A 15,352-nucleotide genomic window follows, 5' to 3' on the forward strand; every position below is an offset into this window, starting at 1 on the left:
AACACCCTGACTCCCAGCACCCAGTGGGAACATCCTCAGGGACTCCCTGTGCAGGTATCTCACGAGGGGCTCACCTGAAACTTGGGACATGTCTTGACCCTCATCAGCATCCATTGTCCTCAGGTTATCTGAGAAAGAGAGGAAGGGATTTTAGTTTAAAGTAAATTACTAATAAGATATGAGAAAGAGAGAGAGAGACAGAGAGAGAGAGAGAGAGAGAGAGAGAGAGCAAGCAGCCCTATGTATTTAACAACAAGGCTATCTACCAAGAATAATGCATTTTCCTCCTCACATACTTGCTGGAGTATCAGACTGGCACAGACCTTGATCCTTTTAAAAACAGCATTACAAAGATTTATAAAAATATCATTACAAGCACAGGAGGACCAAATTTGTTATTTATTGTTAATTTCCTACTGCATAATAACCCAAAATGCAAACTGACTGCAACAAAATTAAGCAGAAAATTAAATGGCCCTGGGTCATTGTAGGCACAGAATTCATTCTCTTGGCTGATCCATAGTTATGTTCTTTCTAATTTACTGAGCATGCATCGATGAACCTTGAGTCAGCTTGGTGACACGCGTACAATCAGCAATCAAAAAACGAAGCAATTTGCTGAAGAATGTCTCATTTACCCAGGCAGGGCTGCATATCTGAGCAGCTACCACACTCCCTCCATCAATAATGAATACACCTCCGGCCTGGCAGATGGGCAACGCTGTGCTTCCGTCTCTGTCCCCTACTGTTCCAGGGCCCTTGCCTCAGACGTCGCCAGCGTTCTCATACTGGCAGAAGTGAAGCTCACGATGGCAGCAAAACATGGCCAGAGAGCACCCAGACCTTCCTGTTTTGCTGAGAGATGGCTGCTCCTCAGAGTGGTTTAGAAAGAGAAAAGCAGCCGGGAAGAGCTGCCCCTGGGTGGCCTCGGGAACCTGCACCCACTGCCCTGCCAGCCACCCCATGTGCTGGGGAGAGGCCAGCGCCAGCCATGCAGAAGGAAAGGGTCTGCATCTGAGGTCCTGGCCCGCACCTCAGAGGTCTCAGGTGCCCCTAATAGGAGACATCTGGGAGCTCCATGGCTAAGATACCTGTGGCCAGCACTGGGTGACCTCAGCAGGACCTGCTCACGGATGTTCTGCTGGACAGCCTTCAGGAGAGATCCTTCTCTGACCAGCAAACTAAGTCTCTATTGAGTGGAAATCAGGTCCCTTTTTCCTGGGGCCCCCCTCCATCTCTCTGGTCCAGAGGTGTGGGTCTGAGCTGTGAGGTCTGTTTTCAGCAGGAACCCGGACACTGATGGAGGTTTCAGGGCTCTGCCCTCTCCTGACCGTTGGGCTGAAAACATGCAGACAGAGGCCATGCATATGTGTATATATAACAGCTTTTAGGGCACATATGGAATACATATTTTCAATTTCAGTAATACCAGTACTAGTCACCAAGAATGACTGTCACTTTTGATAGATGGGGATGGGTTTTCATCTATTTCTGAAACCACTGAACCAGTCTGAGTTGTGACATGAATTGTCAGGTGTGCAACTGCCAATTGTGCACACATGGTGTGCAGTGGGTTTAGGGGTCACAGTGGCGACCACAGGAGGGAAAAAGGCTCCATGGCTCAACATGGACATCAGCCCCAGGGTCCACGAGCAAGCCAACGCCCGACAAGTCCAGAGGCAAACTGGGAAACAGCAGCCTATCTAAAGGCTCATATACTTCTACTGCAAGAAAGGCAAACATCTATTCTTCTGAAACCGTCAAAGCAATTGAAACAAAACTAAAGAAACAAGACAGAATTGAGAAAAATCTCTGTAATCACTATGCAGCATTAATATGAGATTCAGTTTTCTGAAGACGAGTGCAGTATTTTATTGTGACATATTGCAGACCTGTTCTAAAATGCCTCTGTATTGACTGGTGAGATGTATACAGAGCTTGCATCTTCTTGCCACAAATACTACTCTAACCAAAATGTTGTACATTGACTTTGAAAGTTTTTGGTACATAAGTAATACGTTCCGACGACTTTTGTTGAAATGCCCATGATTTCCACCACTTAGGACTACTACATTTTGTGTGTGTGTATACATACCAGTGCTTTTCACAAAGAGGAAACTAAGCCTATTCCAAATACACTGTTGTAAAATATTTTTTCGCTTAACACTACACATATCCTTTTATTTTACAAATACACATTTAACACTTTCATTTTAATGACTATGCACTACTCCACTGTAGGAACTGACTTAACCATACCTTACTGTAGACTCAGATTATTTCCAATTAAAAAAAAAATGCTTCCTAAAGCCAGCTGATGGCTACCCACGTCAGCACCAGCAGAGAAAGCGCCCTTCTGGCATGGCGCTGGGGAGCCTCTGGGGCTACATCAGGGGCAGAACCCATCACACTCTTTCCCTTCATGCCCCAGTCTGCTTAGGTGGGAGGGAAAAGTGAGAACACCCCACAAAGCTGAAGACTGATGCTCTGCGCCTGGGGTGACGCCGGAGCTGGCTCTGCTGGGTGGGAGTCTGGCAGGTGCCCAGTGCATGTCCCAGGTGTCCTCGGGGAGTAGGGTGAGAGCCCTCCCAGGAGCCGGCACCACTCAGGAGTGGCTGTGTGATGGAGCTGACCACACAGAGCCGGAGGACTCCGGATTTATGTCAACAGGCCTGTTTCCATTTTCATTAAATGTCTAGTACCCACCTCCCCCTCCCACCAGTGGAACTCTGTTAGGTAATCAGCCTCCCTTAGATTTTCATATGCATGTTCAACCAGTCAATGACATCAGCGTGCAGCCAGGGCGGTGGCTGGGGGCCTGCCCAGAGCACCCCTCTCCCCTCCCCATGTGGACCAATGGCTGGTTTTCAGCGCTGGTTTAACATTCTTACTAACCTAGGAACAGGGCTCATGTTTGCAGTCTGCGCTGGGCCCTGCGTATTCTGCAGCCTGTCTTGCCTGACATCACATGGGGTGCCTTGAGAAGATCCCTTGAACTTCCCCAAACTCCAAATTTGCATCTCTTGGGATAAAAAAGTAGTGACTTTTTTGTAAAAGTGACTGCTTTTAGGCAAACACCAAAGGAATAATCCACCAATGGGAAAATGTGAGGGAAAGGAAATCCGCCCCCTTTGAGACTGAGATTATAAGAGACAGCCCTTGGGGTTAGAAGAACCTTGAAACACCACCCCATCCCCAGTGATTTGTGTGCAACCCAGGCTCTGTACATATTTCCAGACAGTGCTTAGTAAGCCCTCTTCTCCCACGTGGAGGCAGTGTTCAGTGGAAGATGGAAATCAGGCTTGATATGGTCTTGGCTATAAAGTGGTTTACAATCAGAAGAGGAGTTCATTACAAAAGTGAATAATAACCTGTTTTCAAACACCCTTATCTAAAGGAAAACCAAGATCAGTAGGCTGTAAAGGGAGATGCCAGAGAGAACAATGACTTCACAGAAACATCCTGTGATTTTTCTACTTGGCATGGGAAATACAAACCACCATAGCCAGAGTTCAACTTACCGACCGCAGAAAATACAGCAACATCAGTAAATAGTTGTCACCTGTGTGGTTCTTACAGCCATGTGTGCTTTTTAATTGTTTCTTTGGAGCAAGCAGTTCTGAATCTTGCACAAGGGGAAACAGATGCAGAGATAAGTGAGAGCCAGGGTGACAGTGGCTGTCATGTTGTCGCTCCAGGTGAGCCCAGCCCGCCTTCCTAACCCCCGAGGCCATCACTCACCCTCCTGTCTGATGCTGGACTGGACACTGATCTGGAGGTCCACAATGTTGCTCTGTCTTTCCCTCTGTCTCCTTCATCTCCCCCTCTCCCTCTCTCTGTTTCTGTGTCTCTCTCTGTCCTGATCAACAGGGTCAAACAGCACCTTCCTAGTTTCAGTTCCACGGAGTTGGCATATCAGTGACTTCAGAGAACAGAGCACACTGAGGACCAAGCCAGAGCTGAGAACAGGAGCAAAGCAGGCCACGGCACCTCCAGTCGCCATAGCCAGGCCAGGGAAACGTGGACTCACCGCCTATGCTGGCCCTGCAGAGGAGCTTCCCCTGGGGACAGGGAAAGTTTCTGGAAGTGTCCTCCTGACCACACCTTTCTTTCCTCTTTCTACACTCACAAGGGACCAGAACCTGGCTGGTATGGGTATCCAACAGCCCAGGGTGGCCAGGCTTCCAAGAGAGGTACCACTGAGTCTCCAGAATGTTCCACCTGTCAGTGAGCATAAGCCCCAAGCTCAGCCTGAGTGTCAGGCAGCCTGGGGGCCACTGGTGGGTGGTGGGATAGGGGACCCCTTCTCTCTACAGTGCACATCCCTCTTCAAGGTGCTTTCTCTGAAATATTGGGGCTCTTCGTAATTCTTAAAAGGTGAGTCTGGATTAATGAAGCCACAATTAAAAGCCATATGCCTGTTAAGAACCACAACTTGACTCTATTTCAAGCTGCCCAGATTAATGGCTATGAAAGAACTGCTAAGTACACAGAATGCCAGACTTGCTGTAATGACTTACTCATGGTCACTCATCATTAGCCCATTCATCGGGAGCAGGTCTCTGAGGTTTAAACAATATTCACTATTTAAAAAAAACCCAAACAAAAACAAATACCATGCACAGTCTGACCACTATAGCTAATAACACTGCATTGCATGTTTGAAAGTTGCTAAGAGGGTAAATCTTAAAAGTACTCATCACAAGAAAACAATTTTTTTTTGAAACTGTGTGGTGACAGATGTGAATTAGACATTTTGTAGATCATTTTGCATCATTTTGCAACAGATACAAATACCCAATCATTATGTTATACACCTGAAATTACTATAATGTATGACAGTTTCACCTCGATAAAAACAAAACAAGAAGATAAATAAACAAAACAAATGCCTTTCTCCTGCCCTGATACTGTACATTCTGACTAGTAATATTTCATAACATTTCTTAAATGTCTTATAAACGGCAAAAAAAAAAAGATTGTAAAGAAAAGAATGCTGGCACTAACTAGCTTTATTTAAGCAACCTTCTATGCACTGCCATTTAACAGCAAAGTGCTAAGCCCACAGGACCATGAGCATCACCCACCCCGTCCACTGCTTTATCTGAGTGCTTGGCCCAGTGCCCAATGTAGGTAGACCTAGTATTCAATACCCATTTGCTAAATGTGTGTCCTTACTTTCACAGTTAAACTGTACTTTTAGTAGTATCATATATAATCTGTGTTACTATTTCCATTTTATGGATGGGAGAACAGAGGCTAATTTAGCAGTAGCCTGCCCAAGGACAACCATCTAGCAGACAGCAGACCTCTGCTGTGAACCCATGGCCACTGCACGGTGCCTTCTTCTTCATTCCACCCTCCTGCCTGGTAGGACTTCACAGTCCATGTTGCAGTCCCACATTTCAAATGTATAGTGACAAGGAATGCACGTTACCTGTATCTTTACAGAAAATAAGTGTGTTCTCTGCAAATAACCCAAACTTTATCACAAAACTACAATCTGGTTAAATCCTGATTATTTGGTGCAATTAATTAATTTTTTCTCTCTGATGAGTAAGGTTGCACTAGAGTTAAATTTGGAGTCATTTCCTTATATATTCAATAATGCTTATTTTAAAGGGGCCAGGTACATGGGTAATCTATTTAAAATGCCTTAGGTCACAGACCACTTTAATAAAAGCCATTATTCCTGCCAAGAGAAAGCCCTTTCATTTTCAGACAGGTAGATTTTAGTTTTGCAAATCTGTCATATCACTGTGAATTACACTGTTTCTTAAAAAAAGAAATATTTCAAGAGCAAGCTAAGGCAATCTGCGAGGTCTTTGTGTCTAGGTAAGGGAACCTTATAGGTTTTCCTAACAACTTGACAAAACAGGTCAGGAGAACATAGAAACTTCTGGGCACTCTTATTTCATTTCTGATTCTTTTCATTCTTCAAAAAATTAGCTGCCAATCTACACACTTGCATGATTATTCCCCAGAGTATTGCTGGAGCAAGTAACAATGAAAAACAAGATTTAAACAGGACAGCAGCCAATTTGGCTGCCACGCCGCCCCTCACCCCTATTTCACTGAGCCACTAAAAACACCTCCAGTGGTTTGTTCTACTGTGAACTGGTTTTTGAGGGCAAATTAGCTCAGACGTGCAATTCTGTCTTCACATTTTTTTCTAGGGGCAGGAACTGATATGCAAAAGAGGAAGGGTCAGAGGGAACTGAGGAAGCCTTTTCAAAATGCAGCTAAAACCTTAAGAACCCTGCTGTTTGAGAACAGTGTTAGCAAAGAGGTATTTGACACAGAAAGTAAAGAACCGAAGAATATTGTTCACTGCCATAATGGAGCTCCCTGTTTCCTAGGGAGGTACCAAAAAAATATGAGATATTGCATTAGAATTCTTTTTTTAAAAATAGAAAAAAAAAATGGAGTTGGAAACAGTTTTGTGTGTTCACACACTTGCTCTTGCTGTCAGAACAGGTCTGGGGCAGGATCTCAAGTGGCCCCGCAACGCCCTGTTGGGTGCACGTGTGCACCCCTCTTGCAGAGAAGAGGCTTCCCGCTAAAGACCTTGCGCGCCTCTGGCTCTCAAACCACTAACAGTAACTACTGTTTATGCAGCAACCTTGGGAGAGACATGCATGCTCACGATTTACATACACTTTTATGGGACTCTTCCTGGTTCTGACCGTCATCACAGGCCACTTCCTAGGCAGCTTCCTCAAATATAAATGGAGATTTCCACTTCATCATTAAGTAAAAATGCCAAGTTTAGAATCATTTTCTTTTATCTCTTCCTGATTTTAGAAGATCTCCATGCATGGCCAGCAACTATGCATCAAAAATGAGATTTACAACTTAGAAAAATATGAAAACTGTCCCCAAATGAAGATTTACACAGGTATTCCCAAATACGCTAATGTTTTTTCATTTACTATTGTAAAATGAGGAGACCGAGGAGGCATGTAGGAAAAATTCTGTGTTCCTATTACTTAAAAAAATTTTGTTCATTTTAAAATAGATACCAAGTTACAATATTAATCAGTTTTTCTACTAAATATGCTACCACAAAAGATAGTCTTTTATCTTGCCTTCTTAGCAGTGAGGTTCTCTTAACACTAGTAGATCATTTCATGTGGACATACTTAAACTCAAGTTAAAACTGAACATGGTAGAAAAATCACTTGTAAACCCATAATATTCCCCAAAACAGACCTGCAAGCTGAGGTTTCTATCAGGCCACTGGACTTCTTTTTAAAGAAGGGCTTATGTGAGTTTCCTTGGTGAAGACTGTATTTTGTTTGGGTCTAAGGAAGTAAAGTTATGCAAATCCTCACAGGGATGTGCAGTTGTTTACAAATCCATATGTATATGTTTATTCCCAATGCCTGGAAAGCCATCATTGATTTTCCTACTGAGGACACCGCCCTATTAACTATAACTTTTTTTCATTTTTTTAAGGATAGTGCTATACTGGTACAGAGAAAAGCTGATAGTGAAACAAGATTTACAAATCTACACACAAACACAAAGAGAAAATATGTTGTAGAGCAAACACACCATGAGATTCGCTGTTACCCAGACATCTATTTTCCTCTTATTCCTTGCTATATAAAAAGCTGCTTTGGACCAACCTGTAAGAAAGGATACCTCGTTCCAGCTCCAGCGAGGAGCTGATGCCATTGACTGTCCCCACGTTAAGGCCATATGGTTTCTGGGTTAAAGGGAAACTCTCCCTGAAGGACTTGCATTCTGAACTCAGTTCTGTGTACAGAGCCCACAAACTTGTCAACTCTAATCAATTAAAATGAGGTACCTTTTAATGAAAATTATTAAAAAACCATCTATGCTCACATCTTTAAAACTATGTTCACAGTATTCAGAATATGAATTCAAAAATCAGTTTCCTTAAATTGTAGCTCAATCTCTTAGTAGCTTTAGTACTTTGGAAATTGACCTTGTGCACCCCACCTTCAAATGGTTCAGCTAGAGTCAAATTAAGCTGTATCTGAGAAGAATAAAGGGAAGAATAATGTATCCAGTATTTGGTAATAATGATTGCTATGGGCAATAAACCAAATAATCACAGAAACGAATACCACTTGATATTCTGAACTGGCTGTTTAGTTGGATCAAATTAGCAAGAAAGTTTTAGATTTCCATGTTAACTCTGTGATAGAGAGCTCATCCCTAGCTGTCCTGTAACCCAAATCTCAGAGGATCCTGAAGACAAAATGCTCAACAACACAGACTATATGACAAGATCCATGTGAATATGATAACCCATGGATACATATCCACAGGGCGGCTTGGGCTTTCTGTAACCCACAACCTTTAGCCTATAACGTCCTCATGCAAACCCAGGAGGAGGAGGGGTGGCGTCAGTAGAATCTCACAGATGCTTACAACTTCCTCATTTGTAGGGATACAAAAATCGGCATGTCTTTACGTGTGATCTAGCAGAAAACGCTCATGTCCATCAGAGAGCAAAATACAGGAGAACTAATGTTAAACAGTGTAATCAGATTTTTCTGCAGCCCTTAATAAGTTTAAATAATTTATTTTCAATGTTTTCCTTTATGGTTTTCTTTTCCAGCAAATTTACATATCTTAGAAAGAGACGTTTAATCCATGTCTGCTCTGGATTAAACTGAAAATTCTTCAAATTCAGGAAAACATACACAACAAGCAGAAGCAGGAAAACACGTATAGAGGAGCACTAGAAATTTCCAAACCATTTAGAAATGGTTATTAATTGCCTTATCTCTAATAAGCTAATTAGCAGTATGATTTTAATTTAATGAAGTGGGATACACAATTTATCTATATGTTTTCACTGTGGATCTCTCTGGATATCACTTTAATTTTCTGCCCTACACAAAACTCAGCACAAAGGTGGTGCAGGAAAAGGTCACTTTTCAGGCTAAAAGTGGGGCTCGTGCCAGGGGGTCGCTGGCTCTCTCATTCCCATTAAAAGCACTGGAGGACATTTCAGAGTGTCTCAGACATAAGCTTATAAAAGATCAATTCCTCATTTTCATTTCTCCTAAAGACTCTAAAGTAAACGGTTTTCCCATCAGGTCTAAGTGATGTCTTATGTGCTATTTCATTTGCCCCAGAGAAAATCTGATTTAACAACAAAAATTTACCAAAAACTGATGAGCCAATATTCACAGTGGAACTCGTACCTTTAGAAAAGGAGTCTAAGCCAAAGCATATTGCTCAATTTTAAAGTTTCAAGCTAACAGAGAATGTTTTAAGTGTTGATTTTAATGTGTGATCTCAAAAATAGAACATAAATATCTATTTCAATATGTATAACGGCTTTTATAAACAATTTATGTAGTTCTTAGTCATTTCCATAGTCTCTGCAGAAAACTCCACTTTTGAAAGCAGGAAGACAGAAAGAGAGAAAGAGAAAGAGAGTGAAGAGAGAGAGGCAGGCAGGCAGGCAGGCAGGAGAGAAGGTTAGGGAAGGGAGGGATGCAGGAACACGGTAGGGCCCTCCTTCACATCCACAGCTCTCGGTCAAACCCTAGAAGCTCAGCAGCAACCAGGTATCCATTACAGCTAACTTTTGGCGCGAAAGCTCCAGGAAGAGAGTCAGATTTCCTTTAGCAGTGAGCTGATTGCTGAAGAAAAATGAATCATCGCACACTTGAATGAGAAAATATGAAGAAGGCACTTTCCCCCCTAATTAGGGCCCATTTCAGGCAATTCGTTAAGCCGTGGCCCTGCGCCACCAGCCATCAGGAGGTGGGGCGTGGGACACCTGAAGGCAGCGCGTGCAGACGGAGCATAATGATGTTCTCCATCATCCGGACAGGTGGCAGGAGGGGCGCAGGCCACCCACTGCCGAGCCACCAGGTTGCGGGGACCAGAGGGCCACCAGCTTCTCCCACCTCCGCACACGCAGCAAAGGAACCGTGTGGAACTCACCGATGAACCTGGCCTCCCCGAGACCAAGGGTGCTGCCTTCCCACACAAATCCCGCCTTTGAGGACTGGGGTCTTCAGACCCCGGGCTGCACAGAGGCCCGGACTCAGCCACCTGGGAGGGACCCTGCTGCCCGGTGATGGGCCCTCGCCTGCACCACGGCCTTCACACTCCACTGGGGCGGAGAGAAAGGTGGAACCATTTGCCAAATATGCAAAAAAGGAGGGAAGATAGTTTTCTCTCAGGAGAAGAGAGGTGGGAAGGGAGCCTGTGCTTCCTGTCCTGACCAAAATGGGTTCAGAGATTATTAGGACATCTGTCTGATTTGACAGGCTTGCGGTGGAGGAGGGAGCTCTTTTAGTCAACAGGAATTGTGAGTTCCCCAAAGGCAGAAATGGCCATGGGAGAAGGGAAACAGGGCTGGCCTGGGCTGGGAAGACAAGTGGCCCCCATGCCTGGGACTTTGGGTTTTCACCGTTTTTAACAGTTTGTCCCTAGGCGGGGCCCGCAGGCACCTATGACATCCACCTGTTTATCACAGCTCAATCCAAGGACCAACGGTTAACGGAACCCAGCAGCCCATGGCCTGGAGCTTAGGCCTCTGCTGCCCTCTCTTTGGGCCCTTCTCAGGAGTGACCCCCAGTGACACACAGAAGTAGGCTGAGCTCTGCTCATGTCTCCCCTCAGAAATTTTCTGAAAAGTGTCTTTTGTTTGCTGTTTCACTTGTAATAATGCAACACTTCACTCTTACTATTTCATGATGTCTTAAAAATATTTGTGGGAATATCATCATTTGAAAACTATGCCAAAATAAGCTTTTAAAGCAAGGCCACTGAAAATGGGCATGAACACCTATTGCAGGAGATGCAGAGGGATACCTTGAGGTGTGAAGTCATTTGTTCAATTGGAAAAAACAAGTGCCATGGGACTGGGTGAGGATCACCCAGTGAGTGTCTAGTGGACACCACAATAACATTTTGTTGCTATTGCTACAGTCTGTTTGAGGGGCTGAAGTCCCTGATGGACCCCATTCCTGTCTCCTTCTTCACCTGAATTTTAAATGTGTGTGCATATAATGCCAGTACTCTGAAACTCAGCCTTCCTAAGATCTAAATCACACATCAACATGTGCTTGTTTTGAGCAAGAGAATGATCCTTTGTCTCAAGGTGTAAACTGGATCAATTGTTCTCCTTTTGTAAGTCCCAAAGGATGGGTCATTGTGGCTTTTGCAGCTCTTTTCTCCTGTGAAATGGAACGATTATACATGTGAGTCTGAGAGTTCTGCCAGCAAAAACATACTGACACAGGACAAGGAGAAGGAGGTGCAGAGGCCCATGGTTAAAAGCAGGAGTTACAGGGCCGGAAAATGCCTGTCAGTCTTACAGACAGCAAGGGTTTGCCAGAGACCCTAAAAAGATCTTGGTTTGTTCTCTGTCAGCTGGGTCCTTAGACGTGAAACTCCATTAGAACAAGGCAACAAAAACCAAAACCAGTACTTATTTCATAGTGAAATGATTTCATAATTACAAAGATTAGAGGAGGGAAAATAACCCAATGTCATCACATAATGCTGCCCTTGATGAATCTTGGGTTAACTGCAAGTACATTACATGCATATATTGTACTACACAGACACCCAGAGAACTAACATCACTGATGCCTAAACTCACCATTATAGATAGGAAAATCCATCTTGTTTTAATAAAAGGTAAATAAACAAACAAACAAAATCAAAGATGAAGATCTTTATCACTCAGGTTGGGGCTGTTTGATGTCAGAACTCTTTCCCATCCTGCCCCAGGCCTCTCTCTCCCATGCTGTGTGCATGCTCTGTGTGTCTGTGCGTATACTCCTATGATTTCTTGATATCCTGTATCTATTCATGAACACGTAATCTTGAAGTAGACACAACGTACGTGTATGTGTGGAGGTGGGGGCTTTCATGGCATGGCATGTGGTAGGCAGTATGTATATACATAGCTGTTCCCCCAAATTTAAAAAGTTTCACATTTGTATTGACAATATGCTACTACTGCATTAACCAAACATGAAACACACAGATCCAAATCAAGGGGGAAAATTTCCCCAAACCAAAGACCACTGTTCTTAAGCTCTAAGTCTTAAGGCAAGTGACAAGATACTGTGGTCCCCAGCCCTACTGGGCTTCAGATCTCAGGGCCAGGAATTTCATGATGATCTTAGTTTCTGAACCAGGGAAATGGCTGCAAGGACAGCCACAGTTTACCTTCTCTCAGGAGACCTCAGACCAACTTCTCAAAAGGGTCAATCATGAAAATATTCACACTTTTATTTATGGGCCTGTGGGCTCATCCTGAAATGGTGTCTTATTGCTCCCAATCCCCTGAATTTCAGAGGATCTGTAGTTTTCCCAGATGTAGTACCTTAGTGAAAACAATGATGAATAAATAAACAAGCATGGTGGTGTCTCTAAAACTCCTGCCTGCAACTCTCACAGAGATACAAAAAAAGAGGTAAACATGACCATTTAACTCATGTTTTTGACTTTAATTCTGGGTGTTCAAGATGGAGAAGCACAATTATTTTTTTCCATGTAAAAGAGGTATAACCATGTATGTTCATAAGAGATTGTGAAATCAGAAATAGCCTATCAAACCAGAATGGCACAGGGTTATAAAATGTGACATTATTTGTAGTTATTTTTAAACATGTTCTACATATTCTATGATGTAAGCCCGGTAACCTTGTCACAGATATTTGTCTGCTTAAATTTTAAGTCACATACCAAATAGTCTGATTTGTCACTGAAGCATTTCTAACACATTTAATATAAATAATACTTAAATTTTTATTTTTAAAAATCCCATAAAAAAGATGAGTCCAATTAACCTGGTCAAACAGACATCTTCAAACAAAGAAATAAATTCAAGAGGCTCAGACAGTTTACTGAAGGTTTCTCTCTCCTCTCAACTCAAAACCAAAATGAACTGATCCTTAAAACCATTCAAATTTCTATAGAAGTTTAAATATTATACAACTTAAATATTTTCAATTTCCATAAAATTTTCTCTATTAACAGAAGTTAATTTGACGGGCAAGTGGCTATTTCTTCAACACCAGCTGGCGTCTCCAGGTTTAAAACCAAGTACCTCAAAGCTGAAATGCACCTCGAGGAGCAGGGTGGAAAATTATGATTGTGCATCCAGAGTGAAGCACGCATCCTTGAGATTCGCTCTGAGCCGCCTGCAGCGCAGGGAGAAGAAACACTGCCTTTGAAAGCAGTGCCGTATCAGCCCTATAGAATCCTGACCCTCTTCCCTCTTTCTACGTGTCACCTCTGCGCCTCCCAATTAGGACAAAAAGCAATCACACCTTCACGCGATTCCTTAGGATTCCCCAAGGATCCTTGACTAATCCTCTTAAAAACACACTTTAAATACAATCACAAGTAACCTGATGCCTCATTACCAAGAGGTTTCATAACCCGATAGCCAAAATTGCAGTCAGCAGAAGTACTACCAACTTCTCAATCCGGAATAATTCCTATTTTGCAGAAAGCAAACTCAGACACGATCAAATTATTTTACAGTCGAAGCAAAAGGTCGCATCTCAAAAATAAAAGAAAGGTCGAAAGACTTCATAAAGGCTGACTTCCGTGATCTCACCGTGTAAGTATATATCAATTTAAATATGACTGGAGCTAGAACGTCCTCCTCATGGTGGTGACAGCAGGGCGGCTCAGAAGTGTCCCACAGCCGGCCTGTCCCGCGCCTGCAGTCACGGCATAAAGTGGTGGAGGCTCTGACAAAAGTCAGCGCTCTCCCCAGAAAGGACTGGCGGACCAGAGCGAAACCAGCGGTTACAAATCTGACTGCCTCTCCTTCCTTTCATTCCCCAAATCCCCCTTTCTCTTTTCAAAACCCACCAGCTACTCCAAGTTTTCCTATTGAAATTCAATTTGAAAACACTCACGTGGATGTGTGCGTCGCGCTTTGGGGGCCAAGACTGGTTCTCGGGGGCGAAGAGCGACCTCGGAGCCGGGGCTCCCTCTGTTCTGCCGGGCTCGCGGGGTCGGCCGCCTCGCCGCGGCCCAGCGTCCCACCGGCTCGGCAGCGCTCCGCGGGGACCCAGGGACTGTCGCCGCAGTCACCGCCCCGCGCGCGGGCCGCGCAGGCACTTGTTAGAGTGCCCTGTTAACTTGGCCGCCCAGCTCTTCCCAGCTTTCTTTCACAATGACTTCCTGAAGTTGCTCACTCGCATTGTTCCCCATTTCTCCGCCACGCTCCCCACCCCCAGCGGCTCCGACCGGGCTTCGCGCTCCCGGTCCCGCGGCTGCCCCGCGCGCACAGCGCCGCCCACGGGCCGCGCACCTGGACGCCCCGCGCCGCGCCCCCAGCCGACCGGAGCTTGGCCACCTGCTGCCCCGAGCGGCGGGGGCCCGAGCGCGCGCCCGCCGCCCGCGTTCCGCAAACTTTGCGGGTGCGCACACCTCTGGTCCCAGCTCCGCCTGCCCGCAGCCGCCCTGCCCTCGTCCGGCTCGCTGCTCCGGAGCTCGGAGCGGGGCACAAGCGGGACGCGGAGCGGGACTAGGAGCGGGACCCGAACGGGGCGCGGGCCGGACTCGGAGTGGGACACGAGCGGGGCACGGAGCGGGACAGCGAACGGGGCAGTGATCCGAGCACGGAGATGGGCACAGAACAGGGCGCGCCGCTTCCACCCCCACCGCCGGGTCGCCCGCTCCCGCGGCGCCGTCCCGACCGCAACTCCGGGGCCGCGCACACAAACTTTGCGGCGGAGCTGGGATGGGCCCCGGGCCCCCAGGGCCGCCGGGGCGGCGGCGGGCGCGGGCCGTACCTGCTGGCGCCGCCGCCGGCTGCAGCCCGCTCGCCCGCGCCGGGCCCGCTCGGCGCGCCGCCGCCACCCCCGCGCTCTGCGCGCCCGGCGCCCCCCCTCGCCGTCGCGCTTCCTCATTCCAGCGCCGCATCGCGCCGCGGCCCCGCGCGGCAGGTGGCTGTCCGCGCTCTGAGCCCTAAGCCCAGCGCCCGGCTCGGCTGCGGCGCTGAGGGACCCGCGCTTAACCCTTACGGGCCCGGCGCGGAGGATGCGTGCGGGGCAGCCGGAGTGGGGGAGCCCGCCGCCCGCCCGCAATCCTGTGCCCGGGGCGGCCCGTCTGGGCACCCGCAGGCTTGTCCCCCTCAGGGCACTCGAGGGACTCGGGACACCGTGAAGCACTTTCCCTAGAGTATGGGGCGTCCACTGCCCACCCAGCTCCACTTCCCTTGCACTGGGGCTTCTTGGCCTCCAGGTTCTGGCTGCGACCCAGGTGGTGAGTGCCCACCCAAGGGGGTGGGAAAGTTGATCCTCCGCAAGTGAGGGGAAGGTGCGATTCATTTTCCCAGACAACCAATGGAATACCTCTAGGCTCTCTTCCCTCCCAC

At 46.2% G+C, this 15,352-nt stretch overlaps 1 protein-coding gene across 9 annotated transcripts in view; it reads right to left on the bottom strand.

The window, feature by feature from the left end:
• Positions 1-14,895, bottom strand: part of IKZF1 (IKAROS family zinc finger 1) — a 90,123-nt gene extending 75,228 nt beyond the window's left edge. For 2 of the 9 annotated variants that reach the window (XM_057505336.1, XM_057505332.1), the window contains exons 1-2: positions 14,769-14,895; positions 75-128 (exon numbers count right to left, since the gene is read on the bottom strand). In XM_057505336.1, coding sequence (XP_057361319.1) covers positions 75-114 — 40 coding nt within the window. In that variant the 5' untranslated portion in view covers positions 115-128; positions 14,769-14,895. Of the gene's footprint in view, positions 1-74; positions 129-9,936; positions 13,214-13,579; positions 13,729-13,886; positions 14,197-14,768 lie in introns of those variants that run through there. The other 7 variants (XM_036918829.2, XM_057505335.1, XM_057505334.1 and 4 more) reach the window with 7 other exon arrangements.
• Between the last annotated feature and the right edge of the window lie 457 nt (positions 14,896-15,352).

This window comes from Manis pentadactyla, chromosome 7, assembly GCF_030020395.1.
Source record: "Manis pentadactyla isolate mManPen7 chromosome 7, mManPen7.hap1, whole genome shotgun sequence".
In the NCBI taxonomy this organism is placed as follows: domain Eukaryota; kingdom Metazoa; phylum Chordata; class Mammalia; order Pholidota; family Manidae; genus Manis; species Manis pentadactyla.